The 25,387-nt window shown below is 43.8% G+C and overlaps 1 protein-coding gene across 1 annotated transcript in view; it reads left to right on the forward strand.

Moving 5' to 3' along the window:
- Nucleotides 1-22,400, forward strand: part of nell2a (neural EGFL like 2a) — a 68,258-nt gene extending 45,858 nt beyond the window's left edge. Inside the window, exons 14-20 of the mRNA XM_034535346.1 lie at nt 1,152-1,274; nt 2,692-2,787; nt 14,038-14,178; nt 15,129-15,322; nt 17,639-17,815; nt 20,866-21,090; nt 22,318-22,400. Coding sequence (XP_034391237.1) covers nt 1,152-1,274; nt 2,692-2,787; nt 14,038-14,178; nt 15,129-15,322; nt 17,639-17,815; nt 20,866-21,090; nt 22,318-22,359 — 998 coding nt within the window. The 3' untranslated portion in view covers nt 22,360-22,400. The remainder of the gene's footprint in view (nt 1-1,151; nt 1,275-2,691; nt 2,788-14,037; nt 14,179-15,128; nt 15,323-17,638; nt 17,816-20,865; nt 21,091-22,317) is intronic.
- Nucleotides 22,401-25,387: the final 2,987 nt, after the last annotated feature.

Consider the following 25,387-nt stretch of genomic DNA (forward strand, 5'->3'; position numbering starts at 1 on the left):
GCCGAACAGTTTTAGTTCAATTTTTGTGATAGAAACACATATTACTCTGTGGAGAAACATTAAAATGTACACTGTATGAATTTATAATCCCACACCCGGTATCATAATCCTTTCATGTGCTGTTTTCAGTGGATACTATCTGACTTTATGGTTCCATCATGATGTATCAACCTATTTTTTACACCACTAAAATATATATTGTAATTTGTAACTGTCTCTCAGGTTTCTCTGTCACCGAGTATTGCTTTTCCTTTTTTTTCACACACTGCAGCTGTTTGGGCTTGCTTTCTGCTTTTCTCCATATTGACTTTATACGTTAGCATGACACGATTGTTTGATTTTTCTAGGAGTCGATTTATTCTCTGGGCCTTCACTACATAATTTATTTTTAACCACCTGATTTTTGTCTCCTCTCCAGATAGAGGTGAAGGGATTTGTTCTCCAGCTGGATGCAGCATGTCGTCATGGGCTGTAGCCATTAGTCAAGCTTGTCAGTGGGATATTCATAACACACCATAGCACTAACTCCACAGCAGCACCAGTGATGAGCGCTCGGGAGTCGCGGTCCTGAGGGGACATTTCGTTAATGCTTGTGTGAAACTCACAGAAAAGATTTCTCCTGGTACTTAATGGCCAATTGTGCCATTGTACAACACTCAAACTAAAGACCAGTGGCTCGTGACTGCGAAAATGTGACGCCTCATTACTGCACGCATGTATGGGCAGGAGCGCATTGTCAGTCGTTAACTCAGTTTCGTAATTGAGACCAATCCATGCTGCATATTGTGCCAAAAGGAGAACAAGAAACTACAGGAAAACATCTGAAATTATGTTTTTTCGCGATGAGAGATAGAGAAACGGCTCGTCCTCCAGTCGGCTGTCTGTCACCGGACTCGGAGCTGTCTACCTATCAAGTCATTTAATCCAACACTGACTCTCAAATCGCTTTTCTTAATGGAAAGTAAAACAGATGACAAGCCGGGTCGATCATAACTTACATATACAAGGAAAAAACGTTGAGTTTTTCTTATTGTTTATTTGGATAATGGACGTGTGAAGATGGGAGGATAATGATGTTTAATTTTTTTCTACTTGCTTTTGTCAGAATTTACATTTACAAGCTTGTTTGCTGTGTGGTTTCTTGTCTCCAGAGCATGACGAGTGCCTCAGCAGGCTCCACAACTGCGATGAGAACGCCCTGTGCTTCAACATGGTCGGAGGCCACAGCTGCTCCTGTAAGCCGGGCTACACTGGCAACGGGACGGTCTGCAAAGGTAAGCAGCACCCTGTTCAAAATATAATCGCCGCGGTGAAACATATGTCAGACAAGCGAGGTCTTTCCTCTACAGATAAAATATGACCCGAAAAATAAAATAAAAAAGGGTCTCTTCCGGAGAAGAAATAGCTCAAGTTATAAAAAGAAATCATCCATACAGAAGAATTTATCAGAAATGAAGGACATTTTGCTCACACGTGGCATCCTTAAATTGTCATATAATGAGCAATAAAACATGAAATGGGAAGGCTATGAAACACACCTATTCCTAGCTCACTGTAATGTACCCAAACGTAACTGTGCACACAGATATCTTTTGACTTTTAGTTAAATATTCTGCTTCACACAGGGCTCTACACTGTATGTGTGATGTAATTTTTGGGGTTTTGTGACCACCTTCCCTTTTACACAGGGAACCATTTCAACTGAGCACCATGTAATCTGTGAAAAATACAAAATACATACAATCTTACAAAATAATTCAGTCATGGCCTGCAAAAGCGTCCCAATTAAGGATATTTCTAGTGAGCAGTTTGTTTATTTCAGCCGTATTCCATAGGCGAATCTTCTCAAATTAGTTCCCCAACCTCATATCCCCACTATGAAAACCATGATGTGGTAATACCCTGTGTGACCCAGGTTTAATGAGAGCTTCTCTCTGTGCGTTGCTCTATTTGTAATCTATGCTCTTACTAGAAAATTGACTTGACCTTAGCCGGTTAATCAATCCCTTGATTAGAAATCTATTTATAAACGGGAAGTGCAGCTATTTTCCGACTAAAGATCCCTTTCCTTGTCATCGGGAGTACTTATCTTCCTGTGGGAACCGTTTTTGTTTTCTCTCTCTCACAATTTCTTGAAGCCAAATGACTTCTTTTCCCCAATCAGCAGGCTAAAAGAAACTAGAATGATTCCGTTTTCTATTGAGTAAGACGAAGAGTTGATTAAAGAGATTAATCGATTATCAAAATAGTTACCGATCATTCTTCTGTTAATCAAATAATCAACATTACTGAATTGTTGGAGTGCCGCCATAACAAAATCTGAAGCACTCTGCGCTGCTCCTTTTACTGGATAGGGGCATCTTTCTTTATTCTTTATTCTCGGGAAGCGGGGTGTAATTTGTGTATCCATTTCATTTATTTCCATTGCATTCTGTCAACTTCAATGACGTCTCTGTGTTTCGGGGACACATTAACTAACGGTCTATCCATGGATAATGAACATTTTAAAATTAACCTTGGTGAGATGCATTAATCAAGCGAAATAATATCGCGAGAGCCTGGTAATGAATCAACTCACCAAATTAGCTCTTATTCTGTATGCAAATACATATGCTGCTGCTCGTCTAATTACATAGTTAATGCTCGTTAATCTTTGTGAGTAATGGCTCTCCTCGTCTGGTCTACCTCTAGCTATGTGTGACGGATTGTGCCAGAATGGGGGAACCTGCGTCTCACCTAACAACTGCGTTTGCCAGCAGGGATTTACGGGGAAGAGATGCGAGACAGGTAAGCCTTGATTTCAGTTCCACTCCTCAAAAATAGCTCCACGAAGACCTTTTGACTGAAATGTGCACGAAGGGACGAGAAACGGGGAGAAGAGGCGGAATAAAGAGAGGAAGTGTTTTATTTTCTTCCAGAGAAGGACAAAAGAAAAGAGCAGTAGAACGGTGATTAAGATTGCAGTTGCTGACCCCCGACAAAACAGCTGACAGCGAAACATCGGTACACGCTGAGATGTTTCAGTGCTCACAATATTATATCATATATATGCTATATTCACTGTGTGTGTGTGTGTGTGTGTGTGTGTCCATTGGTGCGTCTGCCTGTGTGGGTTTGCACTCCATGGTGAATAATGAGCTTGTTCCTCTTCCAATGGCCCGATGGAGGATTTGAACTGCAGTTGCAGCAGTATGGGAATTACCCCGTATTAATCAGCATGGCATTTTTCCCCTTATAGGCACCATGCCACATCCAAATTACCACTGCACAAACTCCCGAGGCAGAACATCCAATAGGGTAGGATAGCTCAACCGAGTATTAAGTCAGCCTGTGTTTATAGCAAAGACCGTATCACTGCTGGCCCTCATGCACGGAGAGCTGTCAAACACAACGTTGTGATAAGGCTCCAGACTTTGGATCCTTTTCACGTGTGTGTGTTTTCTCTTGCAGTGCTGGTGATTCAAGTAAACCAAGAAAGGCTGTCATCCTGGTGGTTGTGCTAGAGCCGCCATATGTCTAATCTATAGCAGCAGCACCTTTCTCATAACCCGTTTGAACCTTTCGTGGGGTGTCCTTGAGGAGACAAGCGGCCGAGCTAATAGAAAGTCATGGCAGTTCTCTCGGTGTGTATGTGTGTGTGTGTGTGTGTGTGTGTGTGTGTGTGTGTGTGTGTGTGTGTGTGCGTGCGTGTGTTTGAGCAAAGCCAACGGAGCTTCTCTGCTTGCTCATTGGTTCGGGTATTGATTGCACATAAAGGACCTTTTTTTATTTTTTTACGAGGCGTCCTTTTTACTGCTCGCCTTAAAGTAAATGAATTTCCTCATGGTGCTGCTCTGAGAATCTGAGGAAGGGGAATAGTGTGTGTCTCTGTGTGTGTGTGTGTGTGTGTGTGTGTGTGTGTGTGCGTGTGAGTGTGCGTGTGTAAAAAGCTACTGAGAAAGTGTTAACGCACCTCACCATAATGACTTATCATCCTTCCCGTTTTGCAGCAGAGGGTTCTGAGGACCTCGTCCCTTAGTAATGGCGTGGACCAGGCAATCACACATTTCATTACCTTCCATAGTGTTTTAGAGTACTCTGCCTTTCACTCTTTGTCTCCCTCTCTCACTTTACTCTCTTTTGTGAGTGTCCCAGGTCATAAAAAAACACAGAAATGTCCATCAAAGGAGGAATCTTTGAAAACGTACGAAAGATTTGTGCAAGCCGATTCTATTCATCAGTCCGGTAGCTGAAAAGCTCTACAAATTAATACGTTTGGTCGGAAACATTTCTTTGTTGTGGAGTACGTTTTTTAAATATTTCTATTTTCATCACATCAATCATATCAAGGTTAGGTTTTAGATAGGTATTTGTTCTAAATTGATGGATATCTCTGTCCACAAAAAAAGAAAATGAATTCCCTTAAAACTCAAAGCACACAAAGTACAGAATTTTAAAAGCCCTTATTGAAGTAACTTTGTGAAAAACAAGAACAGGACCAACATACCAGTCAAACAATCGCACACACACACACACACACACACACACACACACACACACACACGCACACACAAGGGAATTTATTAAAAGCTTCAATTATACATCTTAGAATTTTCAGTCACATTTGGCTCCCTCATTGCACAAATACTCAATAATTGTCCCACAGTGTCACAGCTAAGGGAAATGAGACACATGCATATAAATTATACACATAGAGTATCTTGACCTATTCATACCCCTTTTTTGTGGACACCGATTACCTGCTTTGTGTAACATTTCTGTCAAATCGCTGCCTCATGTATTTATTTATTTTTTGGGAAATTCTCAAAACTTGTAACTGTGAACGTTTTCACCCCAATTTATTGCAGGTGAATTAAATACTGTTTATGGTGCTCCCAACATTAAAACAATCCATTTGACCTTGTACCACCCTTATGTGTATATGTCTGTACGGGGGCTCACTTTCACAAAGCAGTTTGGCATCCCGACAATGTAATGGACCCTTAAAAAATCCCACGTTCTCATTTAATGCAAGAATAGTCTCCAAAAATAGTTAATTTGATGATCAAAGCAATATGAAGCTACAGCCAGTAAACAGTTAGCTTAGCTCAGCTTAGCATAAAGACTGAAAGAAAGTGGAAACAGGTAGCCTGGCACCAGTGAAGTGACCAGTGACTCCAGCAAGTCATTTCTTACACTTGGCTAGTAACCTTCTGAAAGAGCGAGGTCAGCAGTTAGCCAATTGTCTCTAAGCTATATGCTAACTGTCTCCTGTCTACAGCGCCATATTTAACATACAAAATATCAATCAATCTTCTCATCTCTTTCTCAGGAAAGTGAACCAGCATGATTCCAGAAGCGTTGAACTAGAAGTGAGCGATATGTTCGACTGTGTTTTGGATGAACCAACCCTCAAACAGGTTCTTTTCTCCATTCATTGCGACGGAAAAAAAACAACTGTTTTCAAACCCATTTCTACGTAGTTTTCTCTTTCGTAATCACACCATGAGGGGCTTCCCCTCAGCTCATAATTAAGGCTGATTAGAATTCGAGGTACAGGGACGCAAACACAAACAAGTGCTCACGCGCACGCCGAATCTCCCGCACGCTCCTTCATGCCTCAGGCGATGTTTGTCACCACAGCTGCTGCTTCAGTGCGCATCTCTCTCCTCCCTCTCACAATTGTGACTTCTTCCCAATCTCATCAGCTCAGTGACAGCTTCCATCCTCATGTGCTACATTTCTCTTCAGGTTTCGTAGTCCAGGACCACCATCAGGGCCCCGTGCTACAGGGCTAAAGCCTCTGGCGCCGTTTAGAGACTTCAGGATTCAGTCAGTGTGAAAGGGGGAGTGTGTCTTATTGTCTCCTCGCAGTGTGACAGGAGCTCCCAGTGAGGGCAGTGTCTACTGGTGAAGCTCACAGAGATGTATGGAGGTTAATGTACTGTTGGATATGCTGCTCTGCTGGTGGGGAGGATGGGCAGGGAGCAATGGGCAGGGGGGGGGGTGAGGATGACAGTTTGGGGAGAAGAGATGGAGACGTACGGAGCGAGTGACAGATGCAAGATTCCAGAAGGGGGAGGAAAGAGAAGTAACAACCAGGAGGGAGGGAGAGAGGAGGTGAAGTGGAAAGGAAGATACAGAGATGTTGGGAAAAACTGACAGACGCAGCGACGGAATGGGGAAAACGCAAAGAGAGAGATGGGTGGTGAGGGGCAAGGGGTTAGTGGGTTTTCTCTGCATTTGGATTGCGGAATGAGGCCGGTGGAGTCGGTGCAGCAGGAGGAGGAGAAGCGGAGCTGGCTTGGATGAACATGGAAAAGCTTTCACTAAGTCTGGGCTCCCCACCCCCAGAACCCTGTGAGCTTTTAGAGGCCTCCCCAGGGACTCCGGCACTACTGCTGCTGCAACAGCAGACTGACGGCCTGTCATAAGACACCGAACAGGAGTTCTTCAAGGCAGTGCGGATAGGCGCACGCACGCCTGTGTGTGAGCGCGCACACACACACACACACACACACACACACACACACACATGCACAATTATGAGGATGCGCGTTAATGTGTTTTCGGTTTTGAGTTGAGCTCTTCTTTGGGACTGTACGTGTGCGCGCGGTGGCTAGTCATTACCATTCAAGGGGAATGGATGGGGAGGGACAGGGTACACGCGTTGCTGACAGACAGACGCCAGCTAGTGGAGAACTCTTGACACGTCATTAATTATGCAGCACACAGCTGCGGCAGGGCACATACGCTTCAGTCGTGGATATGAATGTACGCAGGGCCAGCCATGTAATATGTGCCCCGAACATGCCGCATAGTCAATGTGGTAGCCTCGGCTAGCTCCGTTCCTTATATGGCTTAGGTGAGAGATGGGCAAATGCTGCAATATTTATTTATTTAATATTGCTTTATTTTTAAGCAAAAAGGGCTGCCATTTTTTTCCCTTGGAGGAATCCAGATACAGTTTGGCTCCTCTGCCTATGAGGATGTTTCAGAGTCAAAACTAAATGTCTGTTAAAGCCTCTGATGGTTCTTTTTCAACCGACACGTGTTTTCTAATGCCAGCCATAACGAGTGAGGTTATTATTTTTGTGTGATTGATTACTTACCTGTAAATGAATTTTTTCTGATGTGGTCAAATCAACTCGTGTTGTTGACGTTGCAGTCAATATACTAGTTGGCTGTAAATCTTATTTTGTATCCCGTTTCATTTGCGTTCATGTTGCAGGGAATATCTTCAAATTGAATCTAGCTTCAAATTATGTGGATAATTACTCACTAAAAGCAAGAGAATTAAAGAACAAGAAACGTGGCAGGATGAGATTAATATAATATTAAAGGTGTAAGTTTAGGCAAATACAAAACTGAATAATATTGATGAAATACATACGGTATTTAATTCATTTTGTGTTCCGGTAGCTTTACACCTCCGTCCAATGTAATGTAGACATCATTGGGAAGGTTGTTCTGGATGTCTTTACACAAGGTGCTTTTGCATAACCAATGAAGAAGAGGCATTGGAAATTCTGAGAGCATGCACAATTCATGGCCATTCGATGCAAATCAACGATTTTATAATTATGTCCTTGAAAAGCAGGTTAAAGAAATTCTTCTTTTCTGTAGTAATTTCCATTTTCCATATCTTTTTTTTTTTTTTTTTAAACCTCCAGGTCTATTTATTTATGTACTGGCTCAAGACATTCACTCGTGTTGCATAAAACACCACAATCACATGTCGTCTTGATAACAGCATAGGCGAAATTATTAAATAAAGCGAAACCGTAAAGGCTCTCAATAAATCACGTTGCCGTTGCACCTGAGCAGGGCAAAGTTGTAATCTACGAGTCTGAGGAGTTACGATGCTTTTAGAAAATAAAAGTGTACGAAGACTCACAACGAGGGTTTTATGATCATCTTCGCTTTGTGATGCTTTTAGGAAACAGACCCCAGGACTGCGAAGATTTTCTACCAGCCGATAAATAATTGGACATAACATCTGTTTGGGCCTCAGATGTGTGTTTATTCACTGCATTGCTGAACTGTTTCTATAAGAAGAATGGTGGGAGATAGCATGTGTATTTTATAAATTTTTTCAGCTCATTATCTGCTCCTTTAAAGCCCCCAAAAGCGTGTTAGGGTGCTTTGCCACGAGTTAAAATGTTCTGTCACTACGCTGTCGGCTCTATAACTAATAGCCTTCTCTGCTGTCCTTGGCTGGCCTCTTGCAGGCTTCTCAAAGGACGCAGTGGGCTGCTTAAGGGAGGAGAGCATTTGATCAGACCCTGTGGATGGACACCTCTCCCTTTCATCCGTCCTCACAAGGACTTTTAATCATCAGCGTCACCGAATCACAGGGAGGCTAGTTTAGCATCAACAGTGATCTTTTAAGGACAAGGAGGAAAAGATAAAATAATTGTATGTTCAATGTTAATGACACAATTTAAGGTGACTCCTACACACTCCTGTAGGGGTTACGTTTCGAGAGCACCATCAGAGACCCCGAGGGTTTTACACCTACGCTGTGAATCCACGTTTTATTGGGAAGAAAAAGGAACTCGTTCTCTCAAGTTGTGATCATATACCAGCACACTTTCTCCATCTGAAGTGATACTGTGATTGAGAGATGTGATCTAAAGAGCGGAGGGTTTTGTTTGCGTAAGCAAAATGGCTCCTGTTCACCAGAGCGTCCATATTTCATCCAATATTCAATGAGTCGTTAGAACCCTTTCTTTAACTTTACATTTCCCTGCGCTCTTTGAGGAAAGATGAAGAAAGATACGTTAGAGAAGCACAGCTTGAATAGGACGTAAGGTAGAGAAACAGAGGGTATTTAACTATTGGGTAACACGTAGCAGATGAGAGGAAATGAGACGGGAGGAAAAGACAGAGGTGATTTATCATAAGATGTAAAAATGAAACGGGGAGAAATAGCAGCGTAGAAGAATATGGGGAGGCGGATGGGAGAAGAAGCTTTGAAGGCAGTGAGATGTGGAGCCGTGAGGTCCCGCTGGCTTATTGACGAGGACCGAGAGGCGAACAGGGCCAGACAAACAATTTGTTCCCTCAGACCTCATTTACATTGATGTCGAGCTCCAGGAAACTTGTCAGAGTTTGAGACAAAAACACAGACTCGACAGATAAAAAAAAACAACTAATCAGACTGACTGTTGAGTCAAAACAACAGATAGACAAAGAATCAGACAGCCGGAGTCACACGAGCATGAAGATAAGTGGCCAATGAAACGTCGTACAGGTAGTCATGGGGAATGTTATTCAAGTAGATGAAGGTCGGCTGCACGCGCATCGCCAACTGGCCTGTTCGAGAAAAGTCACAACGTGTATTACGCAATAGGCGAGTAAAAAAAACACACAACCTCATCAGAGTTGAAATCTCCCCTGGGCGCCAGCCTCCCACACGACTCTCAGGCACAGGTAGTGAATATTTTAAAAAACGGAATCATTTTTGTTGCGCTCCCTGACAGCTCCCATGATGCATCGCTGCAGCTCTCACGCTCTCCCTCCTTTGCTCCCACATTTACCCACATGGCCCGGGGGCCTGTGCCTGTTGGTGCTCAAGCGGCTTGTTTAAGCATAGTGATTATGTATTCGTTATTTATTTACAGACGGCCTCACAAAGCCCTCACTCCATCACCCCTAATTAGTGTGTCTTAATTAGGCCCCTGCTAATGGCCGGAGCTGTCGTCGAGCTGAACGCAACCTGCTGCGTCTACCTAAATGACACATCTCCCAGGGATATAGTTGCCGCGCCGAACATCTACGTTGCTTTAAAGGCCAATGAAAATTCAATTCCTCTCTCCCCCCCCCCCCCTCCCCCTTCTCTGCTGCAGCATACAGATATTCCCTGTAAATTAAACGTCCCGTGCTCTCTTTTGAGAAGGAAAAAAAAAAAAATCAGCAGCCCAGAGGTGGAAATGTTATATATGTTCTTGTTTTCGTAATGGAACCAGTTTCTCTGTCTGTGAGTAAAATTCTGCACTGCGAACATATTTTTGCAGGCTTGATAGCTAATTAGTAGGACGTGAAATGTCCGGTTCTCTCGGTGCTCCTCTTATAGCCCCTTTCCAACTGGACAAAAACAACAACAAAAAACATTAATATCTCGCCTTTGTCTTTAGTGAGAAAACAAATCAGTTTTCCTGACTGACTGCAATAGTCACAGGTGTTTACCTCTGAGCGGCAGCGATGAAAACACGACACCATGATCTCTCCCTCTCTCTCTCTCTCTCCCTCTCTCTCTCTCTCTCTCCCTCTCTCTCTCTCTCTTTCTCTCTCTCTCTCTCTCTCTCTCTCTCTCTCTCTCTCTCTCTCTCAGGGGCTTTCGAGATTAAACGTCATTACATCCAGAAACACGGCAACCGTGCTGAAACTCCCTTTTACATGTTTTCCACCAGTTCACGAATGGTGATTTCGGTTCAAGGGTGGAGGAATTTCACAGCGATGGAGAGCGATTGCGTTCTGTGTGTGCGCTCGCAGCAACCGATTGTTCACCAGGCTTGTTTTCAATTTTCCATGATTACTCATCCACTCTCCCACTCAAGTGCTTGCAGATATGGATTTGCGTCTTTAGTGTCTGTTTCATCTTCAGGAACCCAGTGTGTAACTCAATTTTCCTCGGGTTCCGTGATGATTGATTACTTGAGTTCGCTCGTTCTCTTAATGAAGACTGAGGACCAGTGACAATCACTCAATTACACTGTACTGTACATTAAAGAGCAGGGATCTGGAATCCATTTCTTACCCTGTCGCACGTTGCCGATAAAAGCTTTGTACACATTAATATCGACTTAAAGGTTCTGCAGCCTTTTATCAGGCGTCGTTGCAAACGTGATGTGACATGACAAATTCTGCTAATTCATACAATCCATTCATTGTTAAATGGCATCCGACATAAAAGCAGAGGGGAAGGTTCAGTGACGATCCGGAGACGCCTTTGAATAAGGACTCCTGGTGCCTGTCAGGATTACCAGGTAGACCTCTATGGGAATGGAAATCAGTTTGAATCAGGTTCCTGTAGGGGAGACGTACGTGCGGTAGCAGGTAACGGCGGTGCAACACCGTAGAGCTGCACCGCAACTCCCACAGGGCATGTCAGTCAGAGGAGGTGAAAAGACACGGGGGGTGGGGCGAGAATGGTGGAAGCGAAGGAAAGAATGACGGGGTAAAAGCAGAGAACTGCACCGATCCAGCGTCGGGATGGGAAGCGAGGATGCGAAGTGGAGAGGGTTGGAGGGAGCAGGGACAATGAAAGGGACGGATGAAGACAAAAAGAGGGCAGGCCAGGCTAAACTCTAAACTCTGCCTTTTTTCCTTCTGCTCAAAGAGAGAGAAAACTGCAGCAGTGTGGGAAGGTGACGACGAGGTCACCTCTGTTTGTTTTTTGTTTTTTTTGCCTGAGCCCCGAGACAGGGATAGCCGTTCGAAGTGAAAAGGGGAACACGTGGAGAGGCGAAGGCAGAGGATGAAGAAAGAGAGGAGGAGGTGGCCGAGTGGCATAACAAGCCCAGGAGGGTGCAGAAAGACCGACTGCTTAGTCCTCACTTTGTCCTGCCTTAATAGAGCCCTTGATTCCAGGCTGCCACTCAGGATAACGAGTCGGTCTCATTGTCTCCCCTCCTCCTCCTCCTCCTCCTCCTCCTCCTCCTCCTCCTCCTCCTCCTCCTCCTCCTCCTCCTCCTCCTCAACCACCTCTCTTTGTGTAGGTTTTTCTCTCTTCAGTTTCCACATCTTTCAGTCAGCAAGATAACTCCCAAATAAATGTCCATCCGTGGCCTTGACCTCTCCAGGGGATGGATCCAGAAAAGCCAGATTTGTATTATTTTATTTGTATTTCTTTTTTAAGAAAAACATGACCATGATTCAACAAGGGAAGATACCGTGCCGTCCACCATCTGCGATTCAACCGAAGCTGGAGCCTCGCGATTCAGTAGAGATGGAGCTTTCAGGAGTGTGGGGGGGGAGGGGGGGTCTCGTCTTGATTGTCACCGTTGATGATTTGATTACAATGATCTTCCATTATTATTTACGCCAGGCGATAAAAAGAGAAGGCGAGACTTTTGGAAGCGTGTTGTATCCTTGCTGTCCCTCACACATTCAATCTTGTCCAGGCCAAGGTGCGCCATCTGTGAGTTCCGTCGTCTTAAAACGCCGCCGCACTTTAGGAGCTGATTTGACAGCTGGCTGAGAAGCAACGAGCCATAATTGAAGCTGACAGTTTTGGCTCGATATAAAAGAGAAAAACGGTGAATCTTTCTGCTCAGGGTGTAACCCTCTGTTGTTACAGCCACGACAAGTCAAGTTTCTAAAACACCTGAATGAAAATAGCTGAAAATAGCTATTTGCATATTTTTAGACTCCCTTCACCATCAGTTATAAATAGTATCCGACTGCTCAGTTGTACTTTGAACAGGATCATTAAGCCTTATGGGGGAGAAGAGGATGATCCAAACAAATTCAGCGTCAATGTTTTTTAGTTTTTTTTTAATATACCGGCAGACATCATGCAGCTTTTCCCTTTGCTGACTTTTATCACACTGGAAGTCACAGGCAGCAAAGAGCATTGGATGTTTCTCTTCAGGAATGGAGAGAGCTCATATCTCTTTTCTTTTTTTGGAGATAGGCTTGTTCAGAGGATCTGCTGTAGATTTTCAAGCCTGTGCCCTTTTAACCCAGCATTGCTGACCCAAGGGGAGAAAACGAGGTGCTCTGCTCTCACCAAACTGATGTTATTAGTCAAATGTGAGCTTTTGCTTTAAAGTCTGCCACTTGGAAAAAGAGCGATCTGGAAGACATGGGGAGGGTTTTATTAAGCAAACCTGCTTCTCAGACAAATGCGGGTCATTTTTTAATTGATAATCTGCCGGACATTTCATCGACAGTTAATCTGCTGCAGAAATTCTATTAAAAGGCTGTGGGCTCATTAGCCAATAGATCTTAATCCCATTACTTCCTGGGCGGTGGGGGACCACGGACCCGTCTGTCTGTCGCTCTGTGGGGGATACTGTTGCAGGCAGATGTGGAGAAGGTCAGACGCGGCACACTGCCATTTTAATAATGAGAGCAGAGCATCATGCATCATGCACAAAAAAACTAAACATCACAGGCCATACAGACACATTTAATCACGGTGCATGTCTGGGCCTAACACATTTAGCGCTACTGTATAATGACAGGCTTTATTTCCTCTCGCGTGTGGGCCCGGCCCTCAGTTTAATTAAATGTTAGCTGAAATATCAGAGCGATCCGTCTCTCTGTTTGTTATTATGCTCATTGTTGGAAATTATATTATATTAGTTCTCGGTTTGACGTTTGCAGTAAAGTTGCCCCGGTCCCTTGTTGAAATAAAAGGGCAGGATGTCGGCCCGTTGTCAACAGAAACGGGGAGCGAGAGAGAGTCAAAACGAGAAGCGGAGGGAAGAAAACAAATGCAGCGAGGAGCGCGTCAGAGCATGTAATCAAAGTTTTTTATTAAAGACAAGAGCTGAAGGAGGAGGCAGAGTCAAGGATATTTCTAAGTGGAGCTCTGTGAAAACAAACATGAGCTCCATCTATTGACAACCGCCCACAGGATGTGTGAGAAGCTGCGTTAAAAGCCCTTTGATGAGCTTCTCCGCACGTCACCTCGCATTAACTCCTGTTGTCCGAGTAAAGTTCAGTAAAAGTGTACACACACCTCAGAATGTCTTTGTTCGCCTGCATGTGTTTGAGGATTAGACCGTGTTTGAAAAAAAAAATGCGAGCCCTTTAAATCTCTGGCTTCTTAGAATAGGCTTGTTATATTAGATTCATTCATTCCCTGCTATCTTTTATTGATACATATGTTGTTCTCTGGCTATGCAACTGTGCTTGATCAATGAAGCCTACGGACTAGATTCACTCAAATGCTAGACACGTTGTTGTATCAATTTTGAGTCAGTCAGTGTTGAAAATGCCTATCGGGCAAGAATGGAGCTCAATAGCCCATTTGCTGTAAAGAGCATGTTTTGAAAGCAACAAGATAGCGACTGTATATGGATGTCTTATTCTTCTTCTCTTCAGATATTGATGAGTGTGCGGACGGCTTTGTCGAGTGCGATAGTAAATCCACTTGTGTCAACTTGCCCGGCTGGTACCACTGTGAGTGCCGTGACGGCTACCATGACAACGGCTTGTTTTCCGCCAGTGGGGAATCGTGCGTAGGTGAGTGGTCTGAAAGTTCTCACACTCAAATGAGGTTTACATTTTGGTTCATAGATTTTAGCATTGCAAGAATATGACCGTTTTTGGGTCTTATAGCTCCACAATGCCACTTTACTAGAAAACACCTAATTTATTTTCCATTAAATGTCCCCTGACTTTACATCTCAGATAAAAAAAAAGATCTTTGGTTTCTAGATTTAAAGTTGAGAGATTACAGAAGCAAGCAGTGAAAATAGTGCCTCTTAATTAAACAGAACTTGTTGATGTGAGTAACTCTCAGTTATACTCCTGTGCATATTGCTGTGATTGGATAGGCGTGTCATTATCAGTTTGTTTTCCTCTCCCCCTTTTTTTACATAATATATTATGTAAACAGACGACAGTGAGCTTTTTTGCAGCCTGTTCATTTTCTGTAACATTCTCTCTGATACAGCCTGTCAGGAGAAGTGTCACCTGTCAAAATGGAAACCCTCCATCTACAGCAACATCCAACCGTTGCCTGTAACAATAGCAGCGCTGCTCAACTCGTTGACCCCCCTCTTGCCTGTCAGTGTGATTTGCCAGAAGCAGTAAAAAACAAACAAAAAAAAAAAGGCACATTGAAGGCGCTCTCAAAAACAAAACAAAAAATACCTGCCCGAGCTTCACAAAGCAAAGTTATAATTTGACAAAAAGTAGATTTCTGGGTCGAGATCTGAAATTTTGGGGTTTGCTACATTTTACAGCTGCATTTGAGCTGCAATTTATGGGGTGCATGGAGCAAGAGGACCAAGATGTACTGTACATTCTGTAATGACAATGCTCTTTTGCCTTGTCACCATGTTACCGGTGCAAATGTTACGGGGCTTGTAATAAAAAAATCCTCATTTCCACAAGCCATGCATAAACAAACTGTGGTTCTGCACTCTGCATATGTATGACGTCATCTTTTTGTTCTGCTCCCCCGCAAGATATTAATGAATGCAAATCGGGGAGGAACACCTGTGCCAACGACACAGTGTGCTTCAACTTGGACGGAGGCTACGACTGCCGGTGCCCTCACGGCCACAACTGCACCGGTGACTGTATCCATGACAACAAGGTCAAGCACAGTGGGCAGATCTGGGTGCTGGACAGCGATAGGTGCTCTGTGTGCTCCTGCCAGGTAAGAAACAGAAGGAGATGGGCACGTAGATCAGAGAGGGGGTGGAGACAGACAGACAGAGAGAAGCCAACGCAGCGGTATATGGACTGACCGGAATAGACAGAGATGGACAAGTGGAAAGATGGATGAGATAAGAAAGGATTGAGAGGCGGATAGAAACAGAAGAAATGTGCCCAGTGCCACAGAGAGTTGAGTAATGGTGTTCCCTCTCTCTATTACTGCATGTGCTCCAGACTGCTCTAGGATTACGGTTTTCCGTTCTTTGTTTGTTCTCTCGCTGCTATTTTAGTGTTGAAACAAAGAATAACAAACGGTATGTTCTTCTATGAGTGATGACGTCTCCCACAGTGCCAATCAGCAACAAAGTCACCTTGTTTTGTCCTGTCGTCTTAATGCTGCCCTTGAACCAATCTGTGATCTTTAGAAAAAAAGAAGGAAAAAAAAGAGTTTTTATTTATTTGTGGCGTGAAGATGGCATGAAAGACCGATGTCGTGCCACCTTCATGTAAAAGGTATTAAAACCCATGACATCCTCAGGTTCCAGTTTGCCTTAGTTATCTGGAAAAAGTCTAAATTAAACGATGGGTGATGGCTCGTAACGTATAAAGGGTCTCTCGTAGTGACGACCCCAGAGGTAACTATTACCAATATTTCGGTCACTGTCGGGTTTCACCTCATATTTTGGTTTGATGCCCACAGAAGGCAGCGCTTTTCAGCTAAACCGCTCTACAAAACGCCGTGTGAATGCCCTACCTTCCCAGTGCAAATGTCACTGGTGACCCCTTTGGGCCAAGTCCTTTTTTTTCCAAATATCAGAATGCGGTGATGAAAGACGGTCCTCGTCTACACCCTTTTGCCTTTTTAAAAAAACAAATGTGTAAAATGTGTAAAGACTAAAAGACAAAAAGTGAGTGCAGATGGAAACGTGAGCTATATGGAATGACTTGTAAAGGTGGACCAGAGTGACTCAAGCTTTTAATGTAGTTGCTTTGATTGATTTCTGACGCCCCAGTGACAAGGCATCTGGGATCAGTTGGTCCAAAACACTCATTCCATCATTTAAAACACATTTTCTCTCCATGATTATCAGGTCACGGGCCGGTCATACTTTGCATTTCAGCATTTCTGGCAATAGTGGAAGGTGATTATAGTGGATTAGTGTCGGTGGTGAATGATCAAGCAACAAATTATTCATTTGATTACAAAGGACCAGGGCAGAAATGGCTCCTTAATTAAATGAGTCATATTAATTGATTTGAGAGATTGAGGAGCTGCCTGTCAAACATATTTGTATTGAGTGATTGAAGAAGCAGATCAGTAAACATGTTATTGTTGAGACGGACACAGCTGGATATCAGACGGAGAGCTGCGACTAACTGAAGGGGCAAACCAAGGTCACATCCCGGAGAAGACAAAGTCAGAGGTCACGCAAAATGCAAATAGTTAATTGTTTCAATCTGCCTGCAGCACCAGATGGGGGGGGGGGGGGGGGGGGGGTTGGTGCTCGAGTGCGTCTATCGGTGGGGAAGCTAATTTCTAAAATATTTTATTTAATTGGCAGAGGGGATACAACAATTACAGAAACTAATTAGAATTACTGCAGCTCCAGAACAAGTGGTCCAGAATCCTAAATGATTGAGCAATAAAGAAACACAGTCCAAAATAATATTTGGACTTTGAAGAAACTACAGGTATAAATGTTTCTCTCTCTCTCTCTATCTCTCTATCTCTCTCTCTCTCCTCTCATTGTTTGCCAATAATCTAATAAAGGGACAAAAATGGCAGAAAATAAATATGCAGATAGCTTTTCTGTCAATCAACTAATTGATTTATCAACTCATTTTGTCCACGCGTCTGGGACGAACATTTCTACCTGTATTTCCTCCGACGGTTGCACATTGCAAGTGGCAGCAATAGACGTGAGTGGGAGAGAAGTTATGTGACAAAGGTAATGAGTTGAATTCAGACCCGGAGCGGTTCTTGTACGTGGAAGGAACCTTAAGTCGCTGCGACAACTCGACAGCCCAGTAGCACTTCTTCAAACGCCACACTGGTGATCAGGAACTTCACTGTTCATTACATATATTTCAATCCCGTGTGTCTTTTTCCCTCGGACCCTGAAAAGCCATAAAACAGCGCTTCAGATCAGTTGCTAGGCTACACAGCCTTTTATAAAAAAAATAAAAAAAATGTATTACAATATTCATGATCAACATACATGTTTAACGATCCCGTCAAACAAAATGGCCTCGTCTTTGCACACGCGTGTGCATGTGCCTTATCACGTGACGCATACGTACGTGTTGCTGTGCCCAGGCCGGCCAGGTGATGTGCCGCAGGATGGTGTGCGACTGCGACAACCCCAACGCCGACCTGTTCTGCTGCCCCGAGTGCGACCCTCGCCTGAGCAGCCAGTGTCTGCACCAGAACGGCCTGCTCACCTACGGCAGCGGGGACACCTGGGTGGAGAACTGCCAGCAGTGCCAGTGCCTGGTAAGTATCTCCCCTCCCCCATCCCCCACACGCTCATAAAGGTTACATCGCATGAATTTATTTATTTTTTTTGTCGACGCAATTTGCACCGTAAGCACTCATCGCTGTGCCAACGGTTGGGCAAACGCGAGGAACAGAACAAATACTCCAGTCTCCATGGAAATGCTCACAAATTAAAGAGGCGCCGTGTAAAGAAAGTCGAAAGAGAGAAGTTTCGTGGTTCGGAGATGGGGAGCGATTATAGGAGGGGAATGGGAAAAGGTTGCAGGGAGGAGAAAAGGAAGATTGCTTTTGCAACTCGTGGCAGGAGAAAAAGAAGTGAGTGATTAGTGAGATTTTAAAGAACTCAAAAAAAAGGACCCTCTGCTGCGCTGTTGTCTGCTGTGATGGAACATTTTATTTGAAGGGCACGTCCAAGGTTGAGAGAACGCGCGTGGCTGGAGAGGGGGAGCTGTAACGCTCCGAGAAGGTTTAGTTGATTGATGAGTATTTTGCAGCACGTGTGTTTTTTTCGTGGCGTCGACTGTCCTCTCTCCACGCCATCCTATTCCTCACACAAAAACCAAACAACATGGTTGTTCATCGTATAAATCTTTGCGAGTAAAACACGAGCACTATTTCCTTCGGTGGTCTTCTGCCGTGTTGACCTTTTTTCCGCGGTTTCCACAGCGCTAATATAACAAGCCTGTACGGGGGGGAAGCATCTCATAAGCGTTTCCCAGTGAACCTGACAGAAACCGTAAATCCTTCTACCTTCGACGCCTCTCTCACCACATAGCCATTATGCATATGAAATGCAAAATGCACATCCTTTGCATTCTATCACACCGTCACTGGCCACCACCGCCGCACGAGTGTCACTCCTTCTGTTCGGTGACTCGCAAATCATCCCCCCGGGTGGATCTCCGACGAGCACTTTACAACTCCTTTTCCCGTCTTATTTCTCCCCTTTTGTTGCTACAACCATACTGGAGGATATAAGTTGGCTCCACTCTGACAGATTTATGGTCTGAGAAGCAACACTAATGCCATTCCCCCCGCCCCCACCTTCTGCCATTATAATGCTGTCCCGATGCCCGGACCTGAGGGTTGCTTTTTAGATTTCTTTCAGCGGGGCCATTTATACAAGAGGTTGGAAATCACCGCTCAGCCGAGAGGCAGCGGGGAAGCAGAGTCGTCTGAAAGCGGGCTCGCTCAGGCTTCACTCTGGCTGAGGCTGTGCACACTGTAGGCACTTATATATATGTTGACACAAACAGACACAAACACATTTGGGGATGCGGGCGCGCACACATGCAGTATCCAAACACGAGTAAGTGCAGGGTGTTCACCATGTCCACACGGACAGGCGGTCCACCACGACAACACACGCTCGTCATCTACACACACACACACACACACACACACACAGACACACACTTGATTACAGATGGACAGGAACATATCGGGCGGAAGCAAAAGACCGGCAGCCACGCGGTGGGGGGTGAGAAGGCTGCCGTGCGATGCCGTACCGGGGCTCCAGTGGCGTGACAGGGGACGTGAAATGAACCTTGAATGCAGATCCATGGCGGTCCAGGCTCAGCGGGGGGGTGGGGGGGGGGCCTTAACATACACAGTGACGGCAGCCAGACGCGAATCCTTCTCCGTTAACCGTGCAATCATTTGAAATCAAGACGTGGCCTTTGCAGAATGGGCCACATGGGCCCTCTTTGATTTGCTATTTTGTTAAGTCCCCAGTGGATCAAAGAAGCACATTTCTTTCACCATAGGTCGCACTTATAAAAGGAAGAGCGTGATGACATGCCGACTGATTCCCAGGCATAATATAAATGTCACCAGTTTTTTAATACACTGGAGGCATTTTGTGACAACATCGTGAATCCTTACATCTGTCTCGGTAAAAGGAAAGAGATTAAATCACAGATAGTGTGACCACTGAATGCAAAGCCAGATTGAAATGAGAAAAAAAAAAATCTCACAAAAGAGATTAAAGAGCGGCTTCGGTTTTAGGTTGATCAAGTTTTGCCACGACGCACCGCTCTGTGGGAAATGATTTTTTTATAAAAAAGCTGATTGTAGAGCAAATCTCTCTCTCGCCTTTTGTGATCATAGGCCATAATCTGCATAAACAGACAAAGGTGATAACATCCCCTTATCCCCTTAACGTCCCCCCCCCCCCCCCCCCCCCCCCCCCGACTAAGCGCAAAGAGTGCCACTCGGGGGGATTTCCCACTTCAAATGTTTACACGCTACATAGAGGCAGGGAGTGGGCATTAGCACTCCGTGAGCCTTAGCTTTATAGCCGGCCTAATTTACTACAACATTTCTAAAATGCTGAGCCAGACAATTTTCAGCGATATTAAATATTCCCGGTGGTACACTTGCAGGAAGCCTCCTGTAACTTAATGTGTGTATGCCTTTTGTGTCTGCGTCTGTGCTTAAACATATATAGAGTCTGGGCCCGTATTTCATTTACCAGAAGAGGTGTGAAGCATAAAGGCTCGTGGACAGCAGTGTAAGCAGAAGTGGGTCAGGCCAGAATGGTATAGCGTACCGTAGTTATGATGTGTAAAGTTACATACATATATATATATATATATATATATATATATATATATATATATATATATATATATATATATATATGACCTGTTTTCTCAGGCCGATAGAACATGACAGTATCCAATGAGGCTCTCTGGGCTGAAGGTTTGCTGTGAGATTTAATACGGCGGCAGCAATGAGAGTGGGGGACGAGGACGAGTCCGTTAAAAAGCTGGAGCATTTACTGTCTAGAAGAAAGAAAAGGAAAAAAACCTGCTGACTGTGTTGGAAGATTGCTCTGCTCATCTATATTTTCTCGGTACCTTAACAACTTTTTTTTTTCATTATCAAGTGGAGACGCTCCCCCTAGCGTGCAAATATACAGCGTCATGAGAAATATGTGTATTTGCATGAATAACTTGTTTAGGGCTGGATAATGTGATTTTTTTATTATTTCTTTTTCCTCGGTCTGTGCATCTTTCTCAAATTGTCTGCCTCCGCCCGTGCAGCAGGGGCAGGTGGACTGCTGGCCTCTGCCTTGCCCGCCCGTGGACTGTGAGTTTACCGTGGTGCCCGAGGGCGAGTGCTGTCCCCGCTGTGTCACCGACCCCTGCCAGGCTGACACCATCCGCAACGACATCACCAAGACGTGCACGGACGAGCACGACATCTCACGCTTCAGCGGCTCCTCCTGGATCAAACATGGCACAGAGTGCACCCTGTGCCAGTGCAAGGTAAGGCACCGGCCCCGCGGGCGGCCTCCAAACGGCAAATTACAGATCAGTGGCAGGCGAGACACCAAAAAAAGAAAAATGGTTCGGAGACTGATAACCTTCTGTCAGTCGTCTAGACTTTGCATTGGGGAGGCAGTTTGTGCATCTTGGACACCGCATGCGTGTATTTATTACACGTGGGGGTAAACATGTCCGTAGGTGTTGATTCATCTGTCTGTGTGCTGCATCTGATCTGCACACAAAGGTTTTGCAGGTAGAAACACAGGTAGATCTCACCAAATATTTTTAAAAAAATGAAATAAGTAGGCTATTTTGTTTCCCACATATATCCACGTGATAGTTATTGGCTAGAGATAAAAAAAAAATAATACGATATTCATTTTCATTCAGAAAATGTAAAATCTTGTGATCCAAGAATGTGCTTTTTTTGTTCCAAAGCACAATAAAGAGCAGAGAGTATAACACATAAGATGTGATGTTCCATTTGTGAACTTTTCTTTCGAAAGTTTGATATTTTATGGGAACAATTTACACGTTATTAACAAGTGTTTTCTTTGTCTGCTATATATGAAACTACAGCTAGCAGCATAAAGCATAAAGTCTGGACTCGTCTGTCCAACACTAACTAAATCGTGTGAAATGCACAGAACAATCACTGGAGAAATAAACTATGCAGGCGAATATTCTCTTCATTAACAATTGTGAGCACTAATTGTTTGCCTCAGCTTCAGGACTAATCCACAAAGAAACTGGCTCCCTTGTCTGAGTTTCTGGGATGGAATATTGTCTCTCTGCCTGCCTGACGATGATGTCTACACCTTTTCAAAAATGATGACAGCCATTAAATATATGCTATCTTTAAAAAAAAAAAATGTCAAAGATTAAATTCAAATATACGAGAGTGGGTTTATTATTTTTGAACAGGTGCAGTCAGTTTCATAGCACTGTGATTTTGGAGAGTTTTAGCACATGCCTGCGAACCTTTAGCGATCCAGGGCGTTCATCTTCCCCATAGTTTAAAAAGCGAAATGACTCTTGAGATTTCTATTCTCAGTAGAATAACTCCATTTTGGATCGGTTGGTGCCGAAATGACAAGCAGAGGAACCGTAAATGCCAAACGCAATCTGTATACTGCAGCGCCACCTTGAAAATATGAACCGTTGGGCTTCACGTGTTAAAAGTGTGACGATGATCCGTTAACATGTGTCTTTGTTTCTCACTTCCAGAATGGACACATCTGTTGCTCAGTGGACCCCATGTGCCTTTAGTCCCGGCAGATCTGAAGGCACCTGTACAGTGTTCTCCATGTAAAAAACAAAGTAACACCACCCTTATGTCTCCTCACTGTCCTCTCCACGGGCGTAGGTCAGATAGTGTTTGCATTGTTAGGATTTGATTTGCTGAACCAGATGGATGGGGGACGGCGAAACAGTCTCATTTATACAACGTCACATTGTCAAATACAGACACGTGTCAAAATGTAACCTTCAGGTACTTTCTGATGATTTCTCGCTCCGTTTGTGTGCTCTACTTTGTAAACAACCCCGGCCAACTGGCACCTCGTGCACGTCGAGCGTTAAGAGTGTTTTTGCAAATACTCTGTGACCCACGTCTGGCCCCCCAAAACTCCTCTTTATACCAAAAGCAGACCCGTATCGTACCAAACAGATGATGGACTACAGTTTCCTCAAACCCACTCTCTTTGTTCTGTCTCTCCACTAAAGCGTGAACCTTTAAGGATCACTCTCCTCCACTCTGCATCATCGATACATAAATCTGTAAGATATTACTATTACTGGCATGACTGTGCTTGATGTCCAAAACATTTTTGCTGATTTCTAAAATTCTCGGTGATGATGATCAACCTTAGATAGAGTAAAGGCAGTTAGCTTAAGGTTCCGTTGCCACATTTATGAATTGTCTATATTATGATGTGCTTTGTAGCATTTTGTTTCCGTTTTTTCCTTTTTTGTAATTTTTTCTTTCCAAGCTTGTTATTGTGTAATAGTGAAATAAAGTATTTCCATTTACATTTAATTCTTGTCTTTGGCTCATGTATGAGTGTATATTCATTGTGTTTGAAGACAACATTTAGTTGCCAGTTTATTAGGTACACCTAGCTAAAACAGGTGTCATACAACAGTCCTGTAATAAATCCCACCTTTATGAAGATTATAATGTTCCTGTTTCTATTATTTTGTCCACCGCATTTATATCAATGAGGGATGGCTAAATACCAGAAACACCCCTCTGTATAATGCAATATAGTTTAACAGCACAACAAATTATATCCTCCAAATTGATAAAGTTAAATAAATCAAAGACATTCAAAAGCTAAAAACTGGAGTATCAGCACTCATTTAATTGGCTAAATATATGGATATTTGGTTCTGTGGTCTTGAATACAGTTTTTTATCAGGTTCAGGGTTGTACTTTAAGGCGTGCATTATAAAGGGTACGTGTAAATAATGGATTCATCAAAGTTTAATACGGAGTTCACTTTTATTAAAAACAGAATATTGCACATTATCAAAACCAAAGTCTTTGGAAAAGATAACATAGTTACAAAGTTGCATTATTGACCTGATAAATGACAACATACAAACTATTTTCACCTCAATTCAACATTTTTCCAACAACACCGTATTGATTTTGTTCATTTATCTTGTATCATGGGGAAATTAATGTATTCTGTATTTATATTACCTTAACATTTTACACGTCTCTCCACAGCTGTACATGGCTCATTGTTTGTTGAGATGAGCTTAAATGTTCAAATGAATTAGCAGTTGACAAAACATTATTATATCATATTCATCGAGGAGTATGTGTAGTGTTTGTGGCTTGACTCTTTGCACAATATGAATACGAAACTACTGTTTGGTCACACAACTTTAATAAAAATCTGGATCGGATGTGTCAATGGGCTAACTGTACTTTAGCTTACGATGAACCCCGTGCTTTACACGTACCACCCGTAATCTCACACTAGATTAATAGTGTTCTCTTAAAATGGTTATCAATACTGCTGAGATGTTGCCTTCCACCATTAGACACTAACCTGGGCGATACACAGGGTCTGATTGATTCTGCAAATTGAATAAGCCAAATCAAATTTGTGTCTTTCCTAGATTCAATACTACTGATGTTGTTACATGACTTTGATTTTAAATTGTGCCCCTTGTGTTGAATACACTTCAACAAACGCATCTTTGGAGGCAGAGGAAGGACCACTGTAGCACGCAGACTCCTCTCCTCCCTACTTTGTCCTGTGCCTCTGGAGATGGTAGTAATACCTGAATCGCAGAAGAGCACTTAAAGCTCCTAATATAATTATCTATCAGTCCGCAGCTGCGGACAAATGAGTTCAGCCTTGAGATGGCTTTATTTCCCCGCGGAGCATCCTCTCCCATACCAACTGATTCTCCGACTCTCCCTTGCAGCTGCATACATTAACAAACACGTGATGTAGCGGGGGCCCCGTTTTCATTGCGACGCACTCTCCGCTCAGTTGAGCTTTTTTTTCCTCCCCCCCCCCCCCCAAAAAAACTTTATACCTCCAGATTTTTTCCTGACTAAACTCATCCCTGAGTTGAATGATAGAGCAGGAGGGGTGTGGGCAGTGGACAGTGGGCAGCGGCTGCCTGTAGGTTGGCAAGGGCACCATCTGGCCTGCTTTGGTCCAGTGGCTTCTAGCCGGTGGTGGCATGGAGCCAGTGGGCACCTGAGTAGTGGTGGCACAGCAGGGCACACTAGTCCTCCAGCTGGCTCCTAAATGTCCAATTTTCCATGGCAGTGCTGAACCCTCTGCAACAGATGCCCGGGACCCACAGGGAGTCCACTTTACTGCCTGTCCTATATTCACCGTTAATGACCACACATATCATTGTGATGGTGGCTGGCGAAGCCAGGCAACAGAGAAAAGTCACTTCTGTTTTAGCATGCAATAGGAGTGTGCTTTATAACATTCATTATGTTTTCAGAGATCTTCCATTATTCAAATGGGTTAAATTGGTCTGTAAAATTCACTGCGCCGTTAAAGAGATCTCTGTGGAGAGAGCGGGATGGAACAGGGTCGTGCAATCTCTTGACAATTATCAAATATGCGGTAAGTATAGGAAGATGACATGAACAAGTATTTACTTGTATAATATTTACCTCATATCACAGTGTAAACTCTGTTTATTTGTTACAGTTTACAGAAATGTGCAGGATTGACTTGAATGCACAAACATATAGAGCCTCAGCCAGGACAATAAGGGAATCGCCGTGTTTGTCTGTACGCAAACAAACAAC

This window comes from Cyclopterus lumpus, chromosome 6 (assembly GCF_009769545.1).
Source record: "Cyclopterus lumpus isolate fCycLum1 chromosome 6, fCycLum1.pri, whole genome shotgun sequence".
NCBI classification, from domain to species: Eukaryota; Metazoa; Chordata; class Actinopteri; order Perciformes; family Cyclopteridae; genus Cyclopterus; species Cyclopterus lumpus.